General features: G+C 32.9%; 1 protein-coding gene across 1 annotated transcript in view; it reads right to left on the bottom strand.

Moving 5' to 3' along the window:
• Positions 1-27404, bottom strand: part of LOC132699914 (uncharacterized) — an 82901-nt gene that overhangs the window by 5814 nt on the left and 49683 nt on the right. The window contains exons 2-4 of the mRNA XM_060666905.1: positions 15246-15378; positions 5094-5236; positions 4810-5008 (exon numbers count right to left, since the gene is read on the bottom strand). Coding sequence (XP_060522888.1) covers positions 4810-5008; positions 5094-5236; positions 15246-15378 — 475 coding nt within the window. The remainder of the gene's footprint in view (positions 1-4809; positions 5009-5093; positions 5237-15245; positions 15379-27404) is intronic.

The following is a 27404-nucleotide window of genomic DNA, read 5'->3' as shown; positions in this document are numbered from 1 at the left end:
CAATTACCTGCCACCGGTATTAATGTGTGTGACAAAGAAAACAATAAATAAATATCACAAAACCCCATATTCGCCTTACAGGATTATAGTTCGAGAGATCGACTCGACTGCATAGTAAGTATCTATGAGACTAGATTTATTTTTAAAAAATATATAAAACTTTGCTCTGTACTTTCTCATGTGAAATTTTGTTCTACTTACGCCAGGTTTTTCCATAAAGTTTTAATAAAGTTAAATATCTAGGTTAGCTCTATTTGAAGAAGGAATTTTGTCTACAACTCTGTGCAAAAATGTCGCAATATTTTTATAACAGAAACTTTTAATGAAGGGGGAAGAGGTGTCGAGTTACCGTTAACATTTTTCATTTGATTAGATCTGCGGTAGCCAACCGCGGTTCATTTTTGGCCGTTAACGTGTTAGATTATTATAATTTTTTAACAGAGAACGGCTAATATTTAAAGGGCAGCGAAAAATTTCCATATTAATGGAGGTTTTAACGATTATTGTGGCACAAATTCTTCATCGGGCCAAGTGTAACCCGTTTTGCTCTTTTCGGTGGGCAAACCTCAGGGCCCTACAAATTTTTTACGAACTAATTTTCGTATGCAAATGCACGATGTTTTAAATATGTGTTTACACCCGCCAATATCTTGTAATAATAGTAAAATATAGCGGTTGTGCAGCACTTATTACTAATTCGTATTTTTTAAAATATATTTAACAAATAAAAGATCACATCAATTATGCAACTCTGTTACGCGACAAATAATAAATCTGTATTTAATTTGCAAAACAAATTGAATAACGCTCCCGGCAAAAACTATTTTGTTTGTTAAATATTTGCCAAATTTTATCATTATTTTACCGATGAATGCTTTTATAACGAAATTGTTTTCCAGAAGCATAACTGCGTGAATTCACAACGGCGCTGCACAAATCAACACAGAAAGTTGCAAATATATGTGTGCAGATTGCAAATATGGACAACTACGTCAAATCTAGTGATAATTACTATGCGATAATATACATAATAACTCATATTTATTTTTTATTCGAATATTCCACATTGTTTTTTTTTAAGGATTTCGTTTAATTTTACAAAACTGGGTCCGTGGCGAATAAACGATTTAAATTTTAAAAGAATTTAGTCTTATATTAAGATACGCTATATTTTTTAAATCTATAGAAAGAGAAACTAGTACAAATATGGAAGTTCGTAAAAAGTGGTCATTTCATTATTTTGTTTATTTCTGAAAAAAAAATGTTTTTCAAAAATCTAGTAGTTATGCTATTTTTACCGGGCAAAATATTTTGTCTAGCAACAGCGACAAACCATTAATGCCCATTTAATCAGTGAACCGAAAATGTTTTTTTTTTGGTTAGTTTTTTGTTTCCTCCCCCTTTTTGGACTTTTGGAGATTACTGGTTGAAATTTTGAGAATATGATGTTAGTTATTTTGACAATGTAGACGTGGCGCTAACCTCAAGCTCGGTCGAAAGGTGATTCATAAACAATAGGCAATTATAATAAATATTGATAAATATTAATAAATCTTAGATTTTTATTACACCCAGCACTTTTTCATCTTTCAAGTATTTATAGAAAAGAAATAAAAAATACCTGAAGCTTTTTAAATGCAAATAAGCCAAAAACCACCAGAGAAGACCATAAGGGTACCTTTTTTTATGAAAAAATGTATATTTTTCCATAAACTCGATAGATAAAAAAAATTATAATTCAAATTACCGAAATAATACGGGGAAACTAGAGCCCTTTAAGTAATTTACATTTCAAAAACCCTAAAACTACCAATTTTTATTATAATATTATATAAACCTTCTCAGTCAATGAAAAAATTCAGAATAACATTTAAACTTTCAATGCCGAAACATTTGTATGAGGCTTGTTATCACTCTTCTTAAACCGAGCCTAAAATATTTTTTCTTTTTAATTTAAACGTTGAAAACTTTTTTTTTGAACCCAAACCATTTATTAAAAAAATAATTGCAAAGAAATATCGATGTTGATGTCTGATAACATAAAGTGGCCTAAAAGGAGGAATAGACAATTTGTTTATTACATTCCCACAATTTAAACTTGAAGACTTTAATGGTTAAAAAAGTGCCCTAAATTAGTGGATATTAAATTTTTCAGATTGCTGCAATCTTTTTACTATAATACATTTTGTGTTTCTATGAAAACATTTACAAAGCACCTATTTACGTAACATTAAATGGTTATTTTATTATTAAATTGCGATTTTTTTATGGGACATCCTGCCGTATATTTAAAAAAAATAAATGTTTTGAACTTTGGACGGGTGCGACCGTAAAAATCTTTGAAATAAATTTCAAAGAACCAACGGGACATCGCGTACTGGGTTACATTTTTTCGGCAACCACTGCCAAAAACTTAGCGAACAATCACTGCATGCAAATCCTGGTGTATCTAACTTTTCTGTTCACGTTGACTTTTTTTTTTATAAATTGAACCCCAGACACCCAGACACCAATTTATCTACAGGACTAATGTTTAAAATAATCATCGCCTCTTCATCGATTTCACATTTTCATGAAAACTTTGCAAATTCGTACGTGTACACGATTTTCGAATGTTAAACTTCCGCTTTCAAAAATGACGTAAATAATGTTTTTTTTTATCAGTTATTTATGAGAGCGAATGTAATGTTATGGATGTTATTTGAGGTCTAGCGGGCGAACCGACCCCCCATAAATCTTTATATAGCGCGGCGTTTTTACGCTAAGATTTTTCCGGTGCTCTCGGAAAGTGAAAGCCCTCCCGCATTAACGATGGTTAGTCACGAATATATAAAACCGCCTGTAACTGCGTAAGATTAATTAGTTTAACTAATTTAAGTTACTAATATATTACTAAAAACTCGTCAAACACCCGCCGACAGTTTTATTAATGATTCCGTTGTTTTGTAATCGTAAATGTACGCTCACTCATTATGTACTTCTTTCAAGATATTCATTCGGCGTTATATTAACAGCTGACGACTTTAGCGTCCATTTTTATAATTCAAAAAATAAGCTCAAAAGTATTTTGAACTTAGAAAATGAAATATACGTCGAGCAGCGAACCGCGTTCATTGAAATATCGTGGTTTCAATGTGGATTTTGCGAGGAAAATTTGTTATACACGTTAGGACTAATGGCAGATAATTGTAATAAGAGATTGTTTAAATTTATTTCCACCAGTTTGCTAGTACATGGTTCTTCATTGATTTAAGCGGTTGTGATATTTTTGACCATTTTTAACGGTGACAAAGTTGTATATCTAGGATATATGCTATTAATTTCATGTTGATGTTAATTTATCACCAAATCTTCTGGATTCCTTCTGCGTTGGTTTTTTCTAAATTAAAGAAGCTCTGAAAAAGCCAACAGAATGATTGGCAAAACGTCAGCAAATTTGATTTATAAACAATCGACTCAGGATGAAGCCAGAAGATTTGTACATAGTAGTACAGTAGCATGTAGAAGTTTGTTTGAAAAATTTATATATTTTTTATAGTGGTAAATTCTTTTGTTACAAAACTGTAAAAAGAATATTTCAAATTCTAAGAAATAAAAAGTATACACCGACTCGTGACCTAAAAGTCTTTAATGGTAAAAAAAGTGCTCTGAACTCTATAGATATTGAATGTTTCGGGGAAAAATAAATAAGTTATAAGGTAGTAAGGTAGCAATGACCAAAATGACATCTATTTCCGATTATACTGCGATCATAAAAATATTATAGGGGATCGGGTCTAGCTTGTTCCTAAATTTTTAAGTTTTTGTTCATAACAAATCGACGAAGCTCCTGCTGAAATACCCTCTTCAGGGCGGACAAAATTGGTCAATTTGAATATCAATTACTGTTTCACGGCGTTTTTTCAAAATAGCGGATTTTTAACAATCGAAAACATTACGTATCTACTGTAATATGTAGAAGTTTCTTTTAAAAAAATTAATACATATTTTCTTATAATGGTAAATTCTGGTGTTGCAAATGGTTGGCTGTTTAATAAATAACCGGCAAAAGAAATTTGATTTTATTGGATTTTCATATCACATGACTTGATTTTGTTTTATTGAGTTGTTTTATAAATACGACTATGGTAATAAAATATTTAAGTATAATAACGAAAAATGAAAAATTATAAAGTTTGTTAATACAAACATGAACCCACTACTGCGTCCTTGGACTTATATTTTACAAATACAAAATCAAAAACAATCGTCACTTAAATTCCAAAATAACTGACGAATGATTCGTATAGACAAAAATGAAAATTACGTAGTAATTAATGAAACATTTTCAGTGCGTTGGAATAGAAAAACCTTCCATCAGATATTTGAATATCGGCTAATGAAAAAGTTACGCATCAGTTTATACAACTTTAGTCACGACTTTCAGCAGAGCAGAGCGAGTGTTTAATAAACAAGTGTTTTACGAAAATTTATAAACGTGTTCTATTTTCTATTGAAATTATTCTTGGATACATTTATCATATTTTAAATCTCTCGAAGATTCAAAGATTCATAGTCGTGACTAAAGTACTGGAACCGCCCGAAGTAGCTCGCGACAGTATTTAACGAAGCTGAGATATTAATGTTAAATTTTGCGCACTTCTGATCAGTGCATAATAGGTTATTTTAGAGTAAGGAGCAGAAAATTTTATTTTTGTAACCGCAGACTAAAAAGACGGTTAGTTGTTAATTTAATGTGGTTCTGTTCATGATGAAAAAAATCATCTCGCTTTATTGATTTGAAGTTACTATTTACGTAGAATTACTCACCAACATACGTTCTTGATGCCCTCGTCCGCCGCATCTCTTTTCCTCTTTTGGTACGTTTGGTAACTAACTAAATCGGGCTCCGAAACATTTTCGATTGGCGACTTGGACTGGATCTCATTCATTTGTTTGGCGTACTTCTTGAAACAGATTTCGTTTTCCGGTTCCACTCGTTGCATGCAAGGCGCGTGTCGAAGATACTCTAAACGGAAGGCGAGCAAGTTACGTAAAAATTCCGCGCATCCACCGTCAGTCAATAAAATGTTTTTTATATTTTTCAATTTTACCTTCTTGGTAGGTTCCATTTTTGCATAAGTTGTTGACCATTTCCCCCGTTCCGTGAAACAATTTTTTAAAGTGTCTCCTGTTGTTGAAGGTCATACAGACTCTGGTGTACTGATGGATGCACCTGATGGCTTCCTTCAGATCTCTGAAATAAGAAATTTTTATACTCAAAGGGGCGTAATCCAAATAGTCGACCTTATTAAATTGAAATCTTTCAAATACATTTACAAGGTTTTATGCGAGTGGAATATCTCGAGACGAGCCAAAATACTGGAAATTAGCGTAATTAAGGGTCTTTTGAAAACGCGAGGCCAGTAAAATAACGAGAACGTTGGAGGAATGCCCACTTTGGAAATGAAAAACGTTTTAGAAAATTAAAATTCCCAGTTTTCGTGATTTCTAAGGCGAATCGATGTTAAAACTATCTCATTAATTTTTTATTTTTTGAATTATCGCAGAATTTACTGTCTTTGGATGATATCGACATTTAAGATTAAATAGTGCACGCGCAGAGTTCACTTCACTTTTTCATCTATTAAAGAAATCTGACCTCCCAAGATATTGATATTGTGGAAAAATGAATTCAACTGAGATTTGATTTTTTTTCTAATTGCCTTTCAGTTCTTTACTGAAGCTTCAATATACTCTTCAAATAGACTTTGATAATATCTTTCACTACCCTGTTCCTATTCAAACAACAACAAGGTTACGTATTTAATTGAATTGAAATAATCTGCGTGTTGATGGGATTAAAGCAGTGTTCTAATTAGTCAATTCTTGACTAAACATTGAATATATACTACTGAATGATAAGAATCAGAATACCATTCGCAATGCCAGAAATTAGTATAACCTCAAACCTTAATTTAATTGAATCAATCCCGTTGATAGTCGACAAATCGAAAGATTGTTAGAACGCAAAATAATGGATCAATATCGTTAAACGGAGTTTCACATTTGACTTTTTCATATCAATGGTATAGATTTAATAACATTGATCAATATAATTGACTAATGAGAACACGACAGAATGATAACCGGCAATGAATATTTACCTTCGTGGTAAAATCCTTCACAGTCAGCGGGAAATGATTGTCAATGTTGCCAATGTGACAAGGAATCACGAAGCAATAATTTTAAATTCCCACGCAAAGGAAAATTAGGGAGAGCTGCTATACGAAAGTTATATTGCTTATGTTTTTGTTATTTACTATTTTGTTAGTACGCCCATGCAAGGATGTTTCCAGTGCAGTTCCAGTTATTTAGCGATGCTGGTGGTGGAAAGATGTCTTATGTTTTAAGATTTCATGTTTTTTATAACGGCACTCCCAAAAAATGTTCTTCAAAATAGAGGAAGAATTTGTCTCACAGTCGGTCTTAGAATTATTTTTTTTTGCAAAACTCTGCACGACTATGTCTAAGCTATAACCAATTATATACATTTTTTTAAAATTGGCTGAAATATAAGTCTTCATATAAATCTTCATTTTACGTGAGGTGTAAAGTATGTTATGCTTTTATTGCAGGAAGGAATTTTTTTACCCATTAGTTAATTAAATTAGGTTCTTCTGTAAGATGCTTATTGAACCCCGATATAAATTTATAAAAAGTAAATTGTTTAAAATTTAGTAAGTAATTGACTAAATTATCAATATTTGAGAGCGAATTTTTAACAACTGTCGTAACAAAATATTTAAGTAGTTATAGCAATAAAAACAAATGAAGCTATGAAAACGTAAAAAAAATTCAACTACATTTTTTGAATAGAGCACTGTTTATTTTTACTTAAAATGAAAGTCACTTTTAGCCCGATATCAAAATTTTTTCAGCGTTTCGTTTAGCTCTTTTTAAAATAATTTAGGTTTATCATTCAAAAAGAGAATTTAGTTATCACCATCAATGACCTTGGAAAACAAACACTGTTCATAGGTCTTGATGGCACCCAGATGTTAATAGTCACTTATATTATAATTTCAACAAACAGTATTTGTTTATAATAATGGGTAAGTAAGCAGATGAAAACTGTAAAATAATTTCCTTTTTTATATAAATACCCTCAAACAATATATTTTTGACATCGAGATGCAAGAGAATCTCATCCTTGGGAAAAATATACAGTGGCTTCTATTGTTAAAAAAGTGAAAGTTTTTAATTATTTTTATTATTTATTTATATTATTTATTATTATTATTTATTATACACTAATATAACATTTTGTTACTAAGCATTTAAATGAACTATATAAGTGGATGTAAAAATATAATGAATAACTTTAATGAAAATATACGAAAAATTTTCACATTTTTTATTTAATATTTATTAATGTTTATAAAAATAAAGATCCAAAAGGTGCAATTTCATGGTATGTATTTAGTTTAAGTTTAGTACAAGTTTTATAAACGGCGCTTTAGTCACGACGTTGTTTAAGCAAGAGCGGAACGAGTGATTATACTAAGCGAGTGTTTGACTAAAGTTATAGAAGTGCTGCATACTATAATTTTTCTACGACTATTAGTGGCCAATAGTGACAAGCGTCAAAATACTATCAGTATTTTAAATCTACTGGGTCACTCCCAACCGGTATCTAATTCACCGGAAACACTCGACGCTGATTGCGACAGAGTTTTAAAGTGACACTTTGTAAAAATGTAGAAAAAAGTATATGTTTATGTTACCTAAATTAGATATGTAACAATACCATTCATTGTGCATCGTGGAGTGGCACTCTATCTAGATCGCAATACTTGAACTGATAACACTAGTGATATTATTCACCTAATTAAGTATAGAGTGAAACCAAAATAAGAAGTTCACGGGCAACGAACTTTCCGGGCAACAGCAATACCTACGAATTGCCAATTTTTGGATCCAATTAGAATGAAATTTCGTACCGGGCAGCCATAACCGTAAAAAATAATTCCCCAGACAATAATCTGCATCGCTAACGACGTGGCACGCAATCCCACACGACCCAAATTGAAAACAATCCGGTGTAGAAAATTCAGCTATTCCGCCCCGCAGTAGTTTCTGATAAAGCGACGGAACATTCGTATAATATCCGGCACATGTATTTCGGCATTATTTCCTTTTAACATGCTAATATTTCACCGAAAATTCCCAATAACTTTTGTATCTTTAGTGCCATAAATATGGCGCGAATGATTTCAATTTCAATACGGACGGAGACTACCGCGCGTTCGTGGAAAATGCGGAACGAATGTGACAGGTTGCTTTGCGCTGAGAAACTTTCCGCTTAAAAGGATAAATTTGGCAATATTTTAATACAGGGACGTACTGTGCGGTATTTGAATGCGTTTCAATTCTTATGAGGGCGTATTTCTCGATTTGTTTCTCCCGGTTGAATTTGTGTGTGCCCGGTTCGAAAAATGAAAACGAGCAACGCAAATTTTGTTTATTTGCTCTGCGCCCTATTTATGTTTCAGTGGTAACTATTCAACGTATTTTTGAATAATTCTGACACCATAATCCCAGCATCCGCCACCATTTAATTTCTATGCAGATTGAAATTTATTTGTTTATTAGATTTTGTTGGTTTTATGTTGTTTTCTCATTTCAGCTTTCCGACAATACTTTATTTTTGTTTGAGCAACTTTCCGGTTAAAATGATAAATTTATGTTTGTTTATGTCCGGTTCAAAAAATTGAAAAGAGCAACGCAAAAGTTCTATATTTCCTTTGCTGTGCCACCTACTTCCAATTTGTTTCGGGGGTTACTCAACGTATTTTTGAATAATTGGGATGCAATAACCCCAGCATCCGCCACCATTTGATTTATAGAAGTTTATTTTTGTTTGTTAGTTGTTGGTTTTTATGTCCCCTTCTCAGTTCAGTTTTTGTCCTCCCAGCTTTTAAACATGTCATTTAAAATTTCTTTACAGGTAATAAGAATATTTGTAATCGGGAAGTTTGAAAACTTTCCAGGATTACAGTACAAAATTTGCAATATTTGCGGATATACAAGGTGGGCAAAAAAAGTTGTTTTCTTGCCATCTTGGTCTCTAGGCGTCTGTAAAAACGTAAAACGTCCTGTGTATTTTTACATATTTCAAAAGCGTCTTTGAAATTGCCTGAAAATTTTCTCCCTCTTCAAATAAAATGTCTCATAAGAAAACAAGTTTTTTGGCCCTCCCTGTAATGAAAATAAGATTTTCATGTGCTTAATTACTCGTTTCTTTTATTTTTTTAATACTATTTGTTTATGATGGGCACAACAGAAAATGACGGATACCATAGCCCCAGCGCCCACCACCATATCCTTTCAAGTTTGTAAATCGCAATCTGCTTGGCCTCTTTTTAGTTGATAATTGTCATTTCGGTTGGTTTTGTTCAATCCTGTCGCAGCAAAAGTCATAAACTGTAATTTTTATATTAATGAAAAAAAGAGGATATTTCAGATTTCATCATCCAATTTTCACTAAACCATTAAAGGCCCAATAAAGGTATTTTCAGTATTCGCGGTTTTATGTACTACAAACTGAGACGTTGTTTTCAAATAATTAATTTACAAAATTATTCTGGCCCCTGTAGTTTTTACCCATCGATCATTCTCCACGTAACAAGCAGTTGACAGTTTTAAAACAAACTTCGAAATCGCAGCTGACGGCAAAATGATCTCGAAATGTTACTAAAAAGCCACGAATATATAACTATTTTCCATGGGGTCGTAAAGAAAACGTTATAATATTAGTGATGCAAATAAATCCCGACAAAACAAGACTACCATTTTTTTTTGCTCGTACGCACCGGCTCTTGCACATGTTATACTATCCCGAATTTTAATTATATTTTTTTACTTTGTTTGAGATAAAGCACGAATGCACCGCTTTTTAATTAAATCCCGGCGAGCTTTTTTAATACCGTGCGTTTGTTCGATATCAGGGCGTGAGCTTTAACAACGTTTTTCTACTTGCTACTCTAGATTACCCAATTATGCACCGATCAAGCGTGCGTAAAGCGTCACATAAAAATGTTAGATGCGTTGAACTATGTATTGGTTACGGGTTTTTCTACTCCCGTCTGTAAAAAATTATGCACCGTCTAGCGTGCAGAAAGCGCCACTTTACCACGTCAGTTTCGTTTCCCATGAATCCGAGCCATTTCGGATATTTCCGCGATTTTACCGCACGGGTTTGGGAACAATCTGATGTTTTCGGAGATATCTCCCACGCTTTGAATTTTGACGTTTGTTAATTCATGTCAGTGAATGTATTCGTGTGCGAAAATGTACGCAAAAACTAACGGTCGTAGAAAAAGTATAGTATACAACACGTTCGGTAAACTTTTTAACTCACTCGTTTATTAAACACTCGCTCCGCTCGTGTCAAATAAACTCGTGAGTCAAATTCCGTTTACCGCACTTGTTGCATAATATAATATTATATGCCAACCTATATCTTGAGCGAACTTATATTGTTTTTGAGAAAATGTGACGGTAGTTGAAAAACTATGGCATACAACACGTTGATAAATTTTTTCAGTTATTAGTTTGTTAAACACCCGCTCCGCTCAAATTTGTTGCATAAAAAACTATTGGCAAAGCTCTCTCTCTATAGCGACAGTCGGAATATACACAGTGTTACATGGCGATAAGTCAAACTGTTGAACCAAATTCAAGCATAAAAGTACATTTAAAGATGTATCCCAAAAATGATAAACAAGGTACCAAATTTTTGGAGAAAAAAATATTCTTTTTATTACTTACTATCTCAAAAATCCTCTTGGCGATTCTTATAGCATTTTTAATAAGAGACTGATTTATCACTTTATTGCAGATGAACTATTCAAAAAAAAAACATTTTAGTTGACATTCTAATATCCTCAAACGCAGACATTATTTATTTTAACTTCGTCAGTTAAACTCTCCCTCCATCTGTGCCAACAGCAACATGTGACTAAAATAGCGTTCATCAAACTTGTTGCTTATACATGATGTTTCAAAACAAATACGAAAAACTTACTATATTTATATTACAGAAGTATTAGTATTATAAAAACATACGTTTTTTATATTTTTTTAAATAATTTAGTTGGGTGCTCTCAAACAGTTGTATTTTGAACCAACATTTATTTTCTCAACAATAATAAATTTTATTAATATACATTTCTGAAACTAATTAATCTATTTACGCATAAACAATTAATAAATACCTTTTTTAAATAAAAAAAAAAGAAAGCAAATATTCAAGACGCCAACCAAACAAACATACAGTATAGAAAATTGCCTTGCCATTTAATACATGCATGTACATAACTAACTAACTAACCAAAACTGTTATTAATGACCCAATAAATGATTAGATAATAAATTTTTGATTAAATTTAAATTTACTGAACATCTTTTTTATCGCGCAATGAATTGTTTTAGATTGTATTTTTTTATTTGGGAATGGCAAGTAGTCCAAAAAATGGTCGAATAAATTAATTAAATTATTTTTTTATAGTTATTTTTCCTTACATTGAATTAATATATATAATATAGGCTGAATGTCCAATTTTTTAACAATATGTAGACAATGGTTGCACTTCCGGTTTGAGCGGAAATGACAGTAACTTTCGAATTTTGTGACCATCATAAATACTATTTATCGGGTCATCTGCGAAAAAATATAAATGAAACTTTTCTTTACTTGTCTAATGGCAAATACTATTTAATGTTGTGAACTAATATTTTTTTAGAATAACCTAGTTTTTTCAGGTAGCACCCTAATGGGAACAAACACTTTTTAAAAGCGGTACTTTTTTTTGCAACATTTTGACACCAAAATTTTCAAAATCCGTTAAAATTAAGCTCACAGGAAAGAAAATCCCAGATAAGTAAATATATTTTTATAAAAACAAAATATTACGACGTTTTCTGCATTCCCCGTATATCAGAAACATATGAACTTTTTCTCTATTTTAAAATTCATTATTGTTTTCCATGATAATCCAAACAAACTGTCAGAATTTTCAATCATGCCGACTTGATGATGAATGGAAGTAAAGTCTATGAGCTTTTTTTTAACGGATTTTGAAAATTTTGGTGTTGATGTTGCAAAAAAAATACTACACCATTTTCAAACTCGCCATCTATTGAAATTTGAATTCCTTTTACGGAAAAAGACATCGCGATTGTCAGCTAAACTTTTTTTTGCATCCTCCGGGTATTGCTTCACACGTCAATCTCCATAACCGAAATCTAGCGGCTCGGCATTCGTCGCGACAGTGTTTTGTTTTCAGGAGCCGATTGAATCCGACAATGGATAAATGGAGATTTAATGCGCGCCGCGTCCCAAATTTCCAGGAAAGCGTTTCGTAGCCATCTTCAGCGGAAAAAATACTCGCGGCGTTTCCTTGCCCGTTTTCTCCTTTTTTCGTGTATCCGGAAAAAACTGTTTTGGTTAGATTACTAATTGTTCGTTGCGTAAAAGGATAAGTTTCCAAATATACCCGGGAAATTTTACTGCGCGAAAGTTGAAATTAAAAAATTGTTTCCCGTCCCTCGCTCCCCCCGGGGCTCGGAAACTCGCCCTAACTCGGCATTTGTTTTTCGATGCCCTTGTGGTTTATTTAAGGCGCATTTTTAAATTGAAATTTGTGAAATAAGTTGGCATCGGAATGGAGACCAAATGTAATTTGCGTAAAAAGAGAGGAAAGCCTCACTCTAATAAGTAATATAAAACTTAAGGTGGTTTGCCGTTGTGTCAAATGCCAATCATTAGGCAGATATGTCGAATAATTATGTTTTTATTTTTTATCTTAAAAACGAAAATAGAACAATAAAATATTAGGGAAGTGTTATTATTAGTGAGACTGAGCGACAACTTTTCAGACTCCACCTGAAACTGAGCAAAGAGATCCATCAGTTGCTGTGGGACCGCATAGAATTATTAACCTCATGGTACACTGAGAAAGACAAGGACATCACGTAAAAAAAAACTGTGGAAGAAATTAGAAATCCTTCAGTCAAATACAAACCGAAGCAGTACAGTTCGTAATATTTCAGCACACCATCTTTCCGATACAGAAGTCAGCGTACTGAATAAGGGATTTAACTATGCAATAGCTCCAAAAAGAGTACCCGTCGAAGAGATCGTTTCCCACGTCGAAGCAAGTCTTTCTATCATAGACGAACAAGATGCGAAGTTAATTAGGCAAGATGTCGCCAGAGTCTTAAGACAGACAAACCACCGCAACCAAACTTAAGCAAAGAAGAAATGCAAGCCTTAAAGAATCTAAACAAAAACGAAAATATTATAATAATGTTAGCAGACAAAGGAAATGCCACTGTCGTCTTGAATACGTCGGACTATAATGCACAATTGAGGATACTTTGAACGACCCAATATACAAACTAGTCACCAGAGATCCCACGACATATTTGGAAAAACAATTAAGTCCAAAATTCTCGACTCATCAATAAACGAGGATACAAAGAAGAAACTTATTCCGAGGGAAAAATCGAGTCGTTGCCCAAAATTCTACGGGCTTCCAAAGATCCATAAGGACGGGGTTCCCCTGCGTTCAATCGTAAGCGCCTTTAACTCACCATTATGCAAGCTGGAAAAACATCTAGCCAGTGCGCTTCAGCCCATAGTGGAAAAGGCAGATTCCTATGTTAAAAATTCAGAACATTTCACTCAGATTTTAGGTTCTCTCAAGATGGACAAGGACGACATTATAGCAAGTTTCGATGTCAAATCCCTCTACCCGAGAATTCCATTAGAAGAGGCACTCTTGCTTATAGAATAAAACGAAGATCTTCCGCCGTACATAATGGATCTGTCAAGACATTGCCTGAAAAATGCTTACTTTATGTACAACGGGAAAATTTACCGACATGATTTACTTCGAAAAGAAAGCAATAGAGAAGGCAAATCTGAAGCCAAAACTATGGACAAGATACGTTGATGACGTATTTGTTGTATGGCCTATTGGCAAAGAGGAGCTTTTGAAATTACTAGAACATTTGAATCTGAAACGCGACAGTTCGGGGGTCGGAGCCACCTCCCCTCCCGCACAAGCCGCACCGTTATCACCTCCGGCGCAGGGTATAAATACCGCACGCATCGCCGATAACTTCCCAGTGTTCGAAGTGTTTTCGGAGCACGAGCATTGAAGATGCCAAGTGAGATCTTGGCGAAACGTCTACAGGATTCCTGTCGGAGTGGTGCTATTTGCAATTGGCATATTCTGGAGGTTGGATAGTAAGGGGTTCATAATTGTCGGTAGATATTTTTCTTTTTCATTATTAAACAGTGAAGAATTGGTAATAACTGCTTTGGCATATAGATTTGTTTGGATCCCAAATTTTGACAGGTCTCAAAAATAAATGGCCGTACCGCGTCACACTAATATAGGGGGTATGAAAAATGTGCAACATACAGACAACGGAATCTGCTGAAACGTTTCCAAAAGAAATCTGTTGTTTTTGGAACTAGATAATTTTATACTTTTTACAACATTTGACATAAAAAAGTGACAAAGGGGGGTTTGTCTAATTGTAACACAAATTTGTATGAAGCAACCATCGTCTCTTCATAAACTATGAAAGATCTCGAGTGAGGACTAGTGACTTTCAACGTTCAACCTATGAAAGGTAAAAATTATTATATTATATAAAATATTAATAATAATAAGACCTCTATAGATTATGAAATCATATTATTAATACAAGAAAAAATGTTTTAACATAGCTTTGATAGCTTTTATTAAATACATCATATACATTTATTATATTTATTTATTAATAATTTATTTTGTAATCTACCTCAAATAAGTAAAGTCATGAAAAGATTACGAATTAGATAACGAGTGTCGATCTAAAAGTGACTATGTTCTTTAGGGAATCACATGAGATTGTGAACAAGTCCAGGTGTAAGCAGGTTTACAGCTCTCAGCATACGAAGCAGAGGAGAATTTTGGGAATTATTGGTGTTTCTAAAGGAATAATAAATAAAGGCATGGTTCTAAATTGTCGAGATGCTACATTAAATCGAATTCCTGCTAATATCTCAGAGGAGTCCACACGTCCATTTAAAATTTTATGCAAGTAAAGAATATTAGTTTGTTTGCTTGTCGTTGTTTAATATGATATAATTAAATACGATGGGTTATGATTTATAATGTGATACGGTGGTTAAATTTGTAACTTACGGGCAAATTCGGTCCAAATCCGTTTTGCTTGATACGAAGGTTAGACCCGAATCAAGTACAGAAAGTGGCTTCGAACACTGCATTAATTCTTCGGCACTGCAACGCTCATTGGCTCTCACTTTCGAAGTAACGACTGGAAAAGATAAAAAAATTTGTTTAAGTTCATTGGTTGAAAATTTTTTGGAAAGGAAATTGAAAAGCGTGAAGCCCAAGATCAAAAAATGTTTTTAGTCCCTGTTCTGTATTTCACTTTAATGTCAAAAAAAAATATTTTTCTAGTTAGGGAACTGAATATTTGAAGCCATTTTTAGCACCCTTAATAACTATAAAAATCGCAAAAGTTTTCAGTCGAATTCTCATTACCGCCAAGCACGACACTCGATGACCTTGTCACATGCGATTCCGTAGTAAAATATGTCAAAATCCGGAACGCGACCAGAGAAAATTTCGATTCCACCAATATATAGCGTCTTGAAAATCATATTTCGTGGCCTATTGGTACCGTAATTGTTAAAATTGTGTACAGGTGTGCGGTTTATGTAATTTCGGCGCAAGAGTATATAATTTGTAAAAGCTTTCGGCACGCGAGCCGTTAGAATTAGGTCTATCGATCAAATAATTATCTACTTGTGTCGGCGAATACGATACACAAAAACGTTTCGTGAATTTCGCGGGCTGCGCAAATCATCGGTTTCATTCGAACATAAAAAGTTCAATCTTCTTAAGGGTTCGGGTAGTGGAAACTAGTGCATATAGGGTGGCACAACAACGTGATAAAATACAATATCTGCTTTAAGAAGATATTTTTTGAAAAAAATCAATTTATACAGTACACAACACCTATATAGATCTTATTTGTCAGATCGAACTTTCGGTATCTATCTACTTTACCTACGTGCCTATCGAACCCAGTTTTTCTATATTTGCTTTTATTCATCATTGCCAATCAATTGAAAGAAATTTGAAACATATAATACCCTGTTTAGTTAAAAATAGGTTTTGTTACTATGAAATTGTTTTAGAAAACTGTATAATTGAAGATAGTTTTAAAATGTACTAATCTATAAATTTTTAATTTTTGAAAATTTAGTTTTCATGTTGAAAAATTTTTAGACAGTTTTTTATAAAAAAAATAAAGTAAAACATTATTGCAGACTGGGGCAGAAAATAAAATTCTAAATTGCTAAATTGTTGGTATTATTTTTTTTACAGTGTCCTCGATTTTAAATATCGATTTATTCTACTAAAAGTGGCAAGATTTGCTCTTCTTCCTTAATTATTTCTTTGTTTTGTTGTCTCTTTGGTTTAAATAATATTTGGTGTTATTAAAAGGTTTCTTGTATATCGAGCTGTTGAAGTTTTTTTTTTTTTGAAATTTCAAAAAAACACTTTAATTAAATATTATCAAGATTTATAATGAATGTGGGCAGTATGCTCACCGAAAATAAGGTGTCGTCAAAACTATCTTATAAGAACAAACAGCTGCGTTACGCAATCATCTCTTGACTCTACGTTACTGAATTAATTGCTATTCGAATTTATTGTTGAATCAAAAACCTGCTCTACCCTTCTCAATGGAACAGTATGTATGTGCGGAACAATTCCCCCGGAATATTTACAAATACTGTTTGCCTTTTAGATATATTTGAATCTGAGGCGATCCCCCCACTGTAATATCGACATATTGAAACGAAGTCTTCAGGCAATCCCGCCTTATCACGTCCAAACGTTTGCGTACCCTCTCGGATTCTCTTTACAGAATTTTCGTTCAGTGGAACTGCGTTGGTCGGGTTTGATCTCAATTTATAACTCTTCCGTGATTTCAAGGGGAGATTGAGCCAATTAAAGCGAAGATGGGTTTAGTTTTCGCTTCGCATTTTATCGCGATTTGAAAACCGAATATTTGAAATAGAATTTCGCTTAGAAAGGTAACGCCGTTTTTGATTGCTAGTAACTTTTCTGACAATGAACGTATTTTTATGAGTATTTTCACCTTTAAATGGTAAACCTTGGACCAGGCAGCTAAAATGTGAAAACAAAACTGACGATTTTTGTTTGGCGCGCACCCGGTATAAACCTGAAAACTTGAAGACATCTATTTTTCGATTTGACTTGAAAATCCCAACGTAAATTTTGAGAGCGTTGCACAATTTAAACAAAATTTTCGTTATAGAATTTTATCCAAATATACAATTTGTGAATAGAGTGCTAATACTTACTCTTAATTTTTCAGCTGCAGGGTGTTAAAGTTTTTATCACTTTTTTTTCTATCCGAAGCTTCAATGTCATGCCTACGTGGACGTCACTGGTGAAAGTGGAAGCAGTCTCAATGAACTTAATTTTTTTTTGTGGTTTTTATGTTACGCGAAACATTACGAAATAGTTAAGGTGGACAAAAAAAAATATTCAGTTCAAATCCTCTAAGGAAAAGTGCCCCTTATAATTCCATAATGATATCCGGAATGATATGGAAATTATTCACCATCCTGTAGTTTCAAAAAGTAAGAATATTAATTTTATTAGATGATGTATCTAAGAATCTATAAAATTTTAAATCGAAACTTGCTTTTATTGTACATATACAAAGACATATACCTACAAAGCCACCCTTTTTTAAATGGGCCAATACGATAAAATTATAAAAACGATTTCTCTATGTTGTATTATTTCAAATATCAACACGGGACACTAAAATAAAGTCATCAAGAAATGGAACCCAACAAACGTCACTTTTGACATAAAATTCAAAATATCTCAGAAACGGTAAGACTCAGTATAAAGTGACATTACGATAATAAACCTACCTACGCGTAATCTTGAAAAGTTAGAAAAAGAACTAATATAATTGATGTAGGGTTTTATACCTGTTATCTTTTGTCAGTTATTAAATGGAATACCGTGAGTTGCAATTCTATCAAAATGACATTAACTTGCATTGTTTAAAATATAACACCCAGTATATTTTAATTTATTTGAAAAGATTTTTTCTTGCTGATTTCATTGCCTAAAATCTCATTTGACAAATAAACTCGTGAGACAAATGCCGTCTACCGCACTTGTTGCATAATATATTATTAAGAAATGGCCGATAACAATAAACTTTTGATTGTAATTTTTCCAAATCCGTTTTAGTAATTTCAACTAAATTTTAAACGTGATTATTGGAAAAGCGGCTAAAGATAATGTAGGCAAATGTTATATTCTTGAAATCAGGAAGAAGCATTTTTTTTTCATATAAATTAAAATATGCTTGCTTCTATATTAAAAACTTTAAATAATTTTGTACATAAAGTTTTGTTGTAACCAATCAACCAACACCAACCAAAACTAATCAAAACTGTTAGAACTGTTCATAATTTTATTTGTTTCCATAACCTCCCTATAAAATTTCCCAAAAAAACCCCGATTAAATTTGCAGACATTCGCGCCCCCTTCTTGTCTTCTTAAATATAAATGCAAATGTCAACGCTTTACGGACCGTTGCCGAAAAGGGCGCGTGACCATAACCGGTAATGATTTCCTGTTCAACTAAAAAAGTAATGTCCCAATTTGTGGCCGCGTGTAGCAAAAGGCGAATAGAATGTGAAAAGGACTCTCAATTAGCCAAAGAAAGGCCAGAAAACTCGGCGTAATAAAACGAAAATTAGGCAATATTTTCCGTCAATTTTTCCCATAAGCGGCACGGTATTAATTTTCTCTGTGTGCGAACGAGAAAGGGACCAAGTTTCCGTGACATTTATAAAAGAATCAAGCAGGGATGTACGTTATAAATTTACTGGTAGCGCGTGAGTATTACTTCAAAGGTAATCAAATAAAATTAGGAGTCTTACAAAACGCCTTTTAACGACTTGATTTCATTTGATTTTTTTATCATTTTGACGTTACTATGAATTCCCTCCTTCCGCTTTTCGCTAACGAACGCAATATCGAGTAAGATTATTTGCTAAAAGATTTGATTACGGTGGCGTCGGAAAGACTGGATTGCTAAAAGCATTCGCAAGTTTCTTAATTCATCATATTTTATTAAATTAAACTACCTACATAAATTTTATCAGTATAAATAGATTCTGCTTTTCATTTCAATGGTACAGCGAGGAGTAAATTCATCAAATCCCATGTGCTGTACTGCAATTTTTTAGTTTGATTCGAAGCTGTTAAATCATTAATTTTCAGTACACCTTTCACACATGACATGTTTCTTAATTGTTTCTTCAAGTTCCTGCACATGTTGTGTGTCCACTGTTCTAGCTTTAGATACTTCTAAAATCGGAGAGTGTTGTCTTTTTTGGTTCTTGCAAAAGATTTTTTTAAGATTGTTTTTATTCCGGTATTTTGACCTAATAAAGTTCTGGATTTAAGTAGCAAATACATTCATTTAGTTTGCTAAAAACATGTTTATCTTTAAGAGTTGATGCGTTTTTGTAGATGTTTTCGCAAGGAGTGTGGTGTGGTATTGCTTTATTTGCTTTGCTACTTATGAAAAAGCATGGTTTAATGGATTCACTTAATTAAAATATTTTTATTAATTATATTAATGCCTGTTATTTAATTTAAGTTGTGTGATATGGTCGGTCCAAGCTATTGTCTCTTTTCTCAGCAACTTAGTGTTCAATTTATAGGCTTTTAAATATCGGTTGTGTTATTGTTTGGTGTATTAGTATTTCTGAACTATACCTTTACCACGATTAATCGCTAGTTATTAATGGCAATATAGAGTATGTAGGTAGAGAATAAGTGATAACAAATATTATTATAAATATATTTGATAAAGTAATTGAAGTTATCAAATCACATCATCTTGTCTACAGTTTTAAAATTATATTGAGCGATTACCTGATGTTGCATGGTTGGGTGGAAAAGGTACAAGAAAAGCTGCCGACATTTCTTATGTATGGAATCCGGAAGTGCGAAGGAATATCCTGGTAGTGGCATAATGAGTTTCTTATTCTCAGTAAAAATCGCCTACAGCACGGATGAATATGAGATTTAAGTGTTTCATACCCGTCCCATAAGACATTAGATTTTAATACTGAAACGGAGTATCCTTTCCTGGCACATATTGTATTTTGTTGCTTTTAGCTCCCGTTTGTATTGTTTAACATTGTGCGTTTTAGTTTGTATTTTCCTTTCAAATTTGCAAATGAATCGTAATATTATTAGTACCTTTATTATTATCACGGTACCGTAATACAAGAGATTGGAGAAGCTTGGTCAAATTGAAAAAAAAAAGTTTTTTTCTATAGATATTCATTAATTTAGTTTCGCTAAGTACAGCCTGTATAAATTCAAATTAATACACGAATGGGGGGCAAGCTGCTTAAATTCGGACCTGGATATCAGGCAAACAAACGGGCCAACGTTAATTTTGTTGGGGTAAACCACTTACGAGCGGCCGTTTTGTACATTTTTCATCGAGCCGTTATTGATAAGAGGCCCTGGGGTAGGTAACCGCCGAGTTCATTCTGAATCCCCATATATAATTGCTAACTAAGTAGGACTCGCAGAATCCGGGCCTTTTGGACGAACGCTGGGGTTGTTTTTGCCGTTGCCATGTTAAACGAGCCGATTAACATTTAATTCCATACATATTCGGGAGAATCAAATCAAATTTCCATTCATTGAGAAATGAGTTTACGCCAGCTAATGATACGAACTACGCCCGCAACTACAGTGAGTTTTTGAATTCCCGGAATTAAGTGCCCGTGAGTTTTTTTTTTTCGTAAAATAGAGGTCTGATTTTAATTTAAGACTATATTCTATATAAATGTTGGATGCCATAAGAGAAACTTTTTTAGTTTTTACTTTTATGAAAAGAAAATTTTATGCAAGAAAAAATATTGACAATTGTGAGATATCCGCCATGAAAAAATAAAAAATGTTCGGATGATTATTAACGTATGTTCGTTCTAATGCTTTGGAATATTGAACGCATCCACCCAAACGGTCAATATTTTAAACGTATAATTAATATGGGATATATGGATTCAATTATGGTGTATTTTAAAATCTAGAAATTTATTAAAGAAATTTTAGAAATTTTAGAAATTACTTCTCAAAAAAGTAATACACTAATTTTGAATTCGACTTACTTATTTCATTTCTTCCATGGTCATTTTCTAATGAAAAAAAAAAGTATGGCGCAAAAAGCAATGTGTGTGAATTCCTTCGCTTTAAATCAGGACCTCTGACGAAAAGTGATCCCTATTTTATAATGTATAGGAGTGAAAGGAGTTCTTTTTTAAAACTCTCTGTTTTAGGACCTCTTAATAGCTCCTCTTCTTCTTTCCCTTTCAATCTGATCCTCTCTCTCTTTAACCTCTCTACTGAGTTCAAATATTCTCTATTAGAGTTTCACTTCTATACCTGAGAAAAGAGTGATGAGCGAGCTTTAAACCTCTAGTAGGGAATATTTAAACTCAACGGAGAGCTTAAGAGAGACTGAGAAAAAGAAAGAGAGGAGACCACATGTTTAACAAGATAAATGTCTAACACAGAGAGGCTTAAAAACAGATATGCCATATCTAAGGAAAAAGAGGTCGCTTGTCATCAGTGATCCTGGTCTAGAACGAACCAACAGAAGCTACTGACCAATAGCATGGCGAATAGACTATAGGTAATAGAATTCTATGTGACACTACTGATTGGAGAGTAAATTTTACTTTTTTACTAGTGCATACAATGTCACAATTTTAATCGCCGACTGAAAGGCACTTTCGAATAGCTTCGCAACTAAGTTAATTTCAAATTGTGGCGCGTTGTTTTTTTTTGCGTAACAAGCCCGAAACCCGTTAGCCGTTTTAGGAAACCATAATTTTATAGCATGAAACCGTTTTATTTTTGGACGGAAATTCCCCCGGAATATGAGACAATGGGTAAGCAGCGTGCCGAGTTCTGGGACGCTTATAACTTTTATTACATTTCCCACTTGAGCTGCTGCCGGAGTTTAGAGAAAATTCGCCTGTTTTACTTTATGCTAACTGGGACACACGACAAATGTGCGGTTTGTCGTCCCTGTTCGATGGCAATAAACGTAAAATTTGCAACGGGAAGAGCGCCAATTCATTTAGCAAATTCACAAAAAATAATCATGACTATATTAAGATGAAAGTTATGGTAATGCCAGGTCTATTTCTGATTAAATCCATTCATCAGTGCCACGTGTGTAAGTACAAGATCGAGAGCTCGGACTGAAGCTCACCATCCTGTACTTACTTTGTGTACTTCTTTTTCTTCTCCTTATCTTTGTCGCAGTTCCACGCAGGTAGCTATGGGTGGCCTCTGTGGGGGGTGTCAGTTGTCCGAAATTCCATTATGTTAGTCAATGGCTCTGCATTTCAGTCCATCCTACACTTGGTGGCGTGTTTTGAATTGTGATCTCATTCAACTAAAAACTTTTTTTCAGTCAGTTACCATAATGTCTAAAGAAGTTTTTTTTTTAATTAAATTTTAAAATGTCTGTGTTTAATTTTTGTTTTATTTTGGCTTGGAACCAATACAAACTACTACATACAATAATTAAAGTATACTAACAACTTCTTCGTATAATGTCTAATAGTCTTGTAAATGTTTTAGGAATACTAAATATTCCAAGAAGGGTGCAATGCAGCCCCATTACCAGGATAATATTTTTAAAATATCTGAATTTAAATACAGACCTGTCTTGTTTGACGTCAGATGCTTTGCAGTTTTATATTTAGAAATGGTTGAAAAGAAATCTAAACCTTAAATTTTTTAGTTAGCGTCCTTACCTTATGTTGTTAAAAAGAAAAAGCATTTTCGATATAAACGAATTAAATGATCGAAATTTCAGATTCACGGGTCAATCTTCTCCCCGGTAAAATAATCGCAAATTCAATGGCGTAACTCAACGTGTTTCCCAAGAAATTAACGATTAAGCAGTCACTTTTAAAAAATCGGCAAAAAAGTTTTTTTTATAAATAGCTTAGGGACGCTTTCCGGTCTTCTGAGGCCGTTCTTTTTCCTCTTCGCTTAATAAATTCTGAGGCGACAGATAAAGTGATTAGAACGTGGACGGCTAGGCGTCTCTTCAAATTATGGAAATTGAAATTGATGTGTACCGAAGAGACATTTTCCGAATTTTAAGTAGGTGTGTACTATATGTCTAAGTGGCACGGTCTCAGTTAATGCTGTTATGCGTATGTATTCCGGTCGAAAAAGGAAATTGAATTGAAAGATGCTTCGCGGAACGTATTCGCCCTTTCTCAGTAATTGCAATTTGGTGATAACGGAAAAAAGCAGAAAATAAGCTATTGGTCATTAACCCCATTAACCATTCATAATTTTTTAAAAATGCAGTAAAAATAATGCACAGGTAATCATTTTTTAATAAGGGTTTTGATAATTAGCAAAAAATCCCACAATATAATAATAATCTTAACCAATCTTCTGCTACAAAGATCTTTTCTTCTCCTGTTTTTTTCTCTAATTAATATTTTCTATTAAAAAGTTCTCAAACAATTTGTCCGAAACCGTCAATTCATTTTTAAATAAAGGCAAAAATATATATGAGTAGGGCTACAAAAGCGGATCTTGAAAAAATATCTTAGTTTTCCACTAACTTTTAGTTATAAAACGAGCACAAGATTTGTACATTATTATAAGATTATTTTTTAAATAAATTTTTATTAAAAAAAATCTAATTTGCTTGACGAAGTGCTTGATGCTCCGGTTTTGAGACAACTGCAACTTCAAACAAATTTTTTAACAAATAATTTTTAATTTTTGTGCTCTTTTTATTTCTATGTCATTAAATATCCTAGAAGCACTTACTGTTGGATTATATACTTGTTCTTATAGTTGTGAACTTGATTAGACAATATTCACATTTTTGTTTTCTGTTACCTGTGGAACAGTGAAATTCGTTCTTTTCCAAAGGAATGATTTTCTAATTAGTGTTTAAATTTAAAAATGGGTCTTCTTCGGACCTTTCAATCCAGATGACAAAGGACTCCGGCAAACTTGCTGCTTATCTCCAACACTTTTGAAAAATATATCCATGAGATGACAGTTTTCTGGACACCTTTCTTTTCTCATCGCGAGTGACTCATATGACATCGTCTATATGATGCGCAAAATATCTGCGACATAGAATGAGGCCGGTTTAAAAGTTAATATGTCGAAGGAAGGCTTGATTAAAAGAGAAATATTTAATTAATCAGTAAATTGAAGTCCTTATTGTAGTTTAATTAAGTATATCAACGGACAAAACCAATAATATATAAAAGTACTGTGTAAAGAATATTGTTGTTTGGATGACAGACAAAGACTAGAAGCTACAAAGATGGAGTTTCTTAGAAGACGTTGTCAAGTACTACGGATGCAAAAAATAACCAACTACGAAATAAACGAAGAATTAATTATGTCAGATGAAATGGAGAGGTGCAGACTTAAAACAAATGGAACATATCCGTTAGCTAAATTAATATAAAAAATTAAAAAAATAAATAGAAAAGGAATGGAAGAACAAGATTGGATAGATTGGATTGGATTTTCTTTAATGCTATTTACAGCTTTTAAAATTCCCATGAATGGGTGATTTTCCAAAATCCAAGTAGTTAAACTTGTCTGCTAGCGTTTTCTCAATGCCGTACGTATTAGGAAAAAGCTCTCTTGCCGAGGAAATAAATAATTAAAAAAATCGCATTCATAGCGTATGCTAAAAGATGCCATATAGTGAGCTTTTTTGCTTTCAGTTCAAATCCTAAGGAGACATCTTCATGCACGGAGCATCTTTTCCAATTTTTACCAATCGGGTTTAGAACATACATCACCTTAAGCCCGTAGCCGTCGCTTGCCAAGTATAAAATTTACGACGTGTAAATATTTTTTTCGACTCCGCGTTAACGCAAATGTTGTGATTAATGGATGAAAACAAAAATTTTGATTTATTGCGAACTTAAATTCGTATTTCGTTCTCGTCGCGGCGACAACAATGTGTTTTGCGTTTAAAAGCACGCAAGACAGATCCCCGACGCCGATAAACGTGTTGCACGGAGCTTTTTCAGTGCATCGAGTTCTTTTGGCCGTTTGTGTCGAATGTATCAAAAAAATGCATTATGGAATTTCATTTCCAGTCGTTTCGCCAGCCCCTAAAGACATTTAGTTGCCAAGGTGCGATAAGGGACACGCAAATAATTGGCGACGTTATCGCAACTTTTTTGGAGACAGTAATAATAATAATTACTATATTATAATATTATAATAACAAGATAAAGAGAAGATCACTTACAGTTACCGACATAACAAATAATAATAATAATAATAATAATAATAATAATAATGCGTTTGTCTGACAAAAAAATATTAATTAATTAATTAAAAATTAAAAAAGTCTTTCATAAAAATTATTGTAAAACTACATGTCTAAGTTTGGCTACTCTTCCGAACCAATACAAAACCAACATGATCATAAGGCATGATTAATTTTAGTTTATTTCTTATGTGAGAACAGAAACAACATATCATTAAATTTCCTCAAAGCATGGATAAACCTAACACTTACATAAAGCACTTTCTGAATAAGAATTTTACATGCCTGATCAAAACAAAACACACGATTTCAATAGTTTTGGTTAGTTTTAGTTTTTTAAAATGTTCTTTAAATCTAAGCTTGTGATCTAAAATAACTGCCATATTTTTTAAATTTAATATTAAATTACCGATGATAATATTTAAATTGTTTTTTATTAACATTATGATCATTGTCAAAGGCTATAAACGTATGATTTATATGGATAAAGCTAAGTTGTTTTTATTAAGTTTATTTATAAATGTTAGATATAAATGCGTGTTATTCGCAAAGGCTTGAATTAAGCACGAGTTAAGAAAAGAAACATCAGTTAGTTTCTTAGTTAATTTTTATTAGTCTTTTGTTTAAACCATTTCTTCAATCGACCATTCTCCTGAAGCTATCAATCGGACATCTCCTCAAGTTCACTTAATCTATTTTCTGAATAAAAATAGTTCAAGCAGATAAATTCCGGAAATTTAAAATATGTTTTATTGGAGTTGTTTGATTTTGAAACAGCGAGCAAAACCATTGTTGAACCCTGAACAAAAAACCTATTCATATGAACTCTCTATCTTGAAGCGCTAAATAATACGCAAAAATTACAAATGGTTGCGCTCGTCTCTAACTAACCCCGAACAAAAAAAAAACCGGAAAGCGGGAATGGGCGTCTGATTGCAGCGTCTGTATTTCGAGAGTCGACTCGAAAATTCCACACCTGTCGTGAGAAAGCACGCTGCTAGTTAGTCTGCATACAGTTTTAGCTCTTAGTGATTTTAAATATTATTTTGAATGAAATACGTTTGTGGCTTTGGTTAGTTTATGCGGAGTGTTTTTTAGTTGATTTAAGAGCGTAACAATATTATCAGATCGGATTGGAAAAGAGGAGAACATATTTTCTGAGTTATGACTTTTTCTTTTGATTTATTTACTCCCGATCTAATTCGATTTCTATTCACTTTTTTCAGACTTAACTTTTGATGTTTATTAAGGTCAGCGACATAGCCGTTGCAGTTGTAAATTATAGATTATTGTTCACGTTTTATTAGGAGCACACTTACAGTTAACGTAGATACTGTATGGGTCATTATAAACGATGACAGATTTTTAAATTTTGAAAAATATAAGAAATATCTCAAACAGTGCTTCTCGATTATGGCAGTAAAATTATTGTATTTATAAATACTGACAAAGGGTTTCAAGGGTTCAATTGTTTCAATAGATAGAATATCGTTTTAAATTTACGTAATAAAAGGTGTAATCTAACTTATAAATGATTTTATATCAAGCAACATGTTAATAAGTTTGTTACAATTGCGGTCATCTAATCAAAACTAAAATCTGTTATCAAAGGGACAAACGACAACTAACCCATGCAAGCAACTAATTGAATTCTAGTGCACGCGACTTTGCTACGAGATAGTTGGAAACTTTTTCTGACCAGCATTCCTGTTATCGAAATAACTAAAAAATTACTAGCGTGAAGTTGTTTATTTTACTAATTAAAATGTTATTTAGTCACTGTTAGCTTTTTTGTATATAGTAAATAATGACTCTCATCTGTTAATTGAACCGCGATTAAATCATCCCGGGTAGTTTAAAGTGATCCATATACTCGTAACATCAGCGTA

The sequence above is a fragment of the Cylas formicarius genome, unplaced genomic scaffold, assembly GCF_029955315.1.
Source record: "Cylas formicarius isolate icCylForm1 unplaced genomic scaffold, icCylForm1.1 PGA_scaffold_3__17_contigs__length_32017465, whole genome shotgun sequence".
In the NCBI taxonomy this organism is placed as follows: Eukaryota; Metazoa; Arthropoda; class Insecta; order Coleoptera; family Brentidae; genus Cylas; species Cylas formicarius.
Note: the sequence above shows the minus strand (reverse complement) of the source record. Positions and strands in the feature narration are given on the sequence as shown.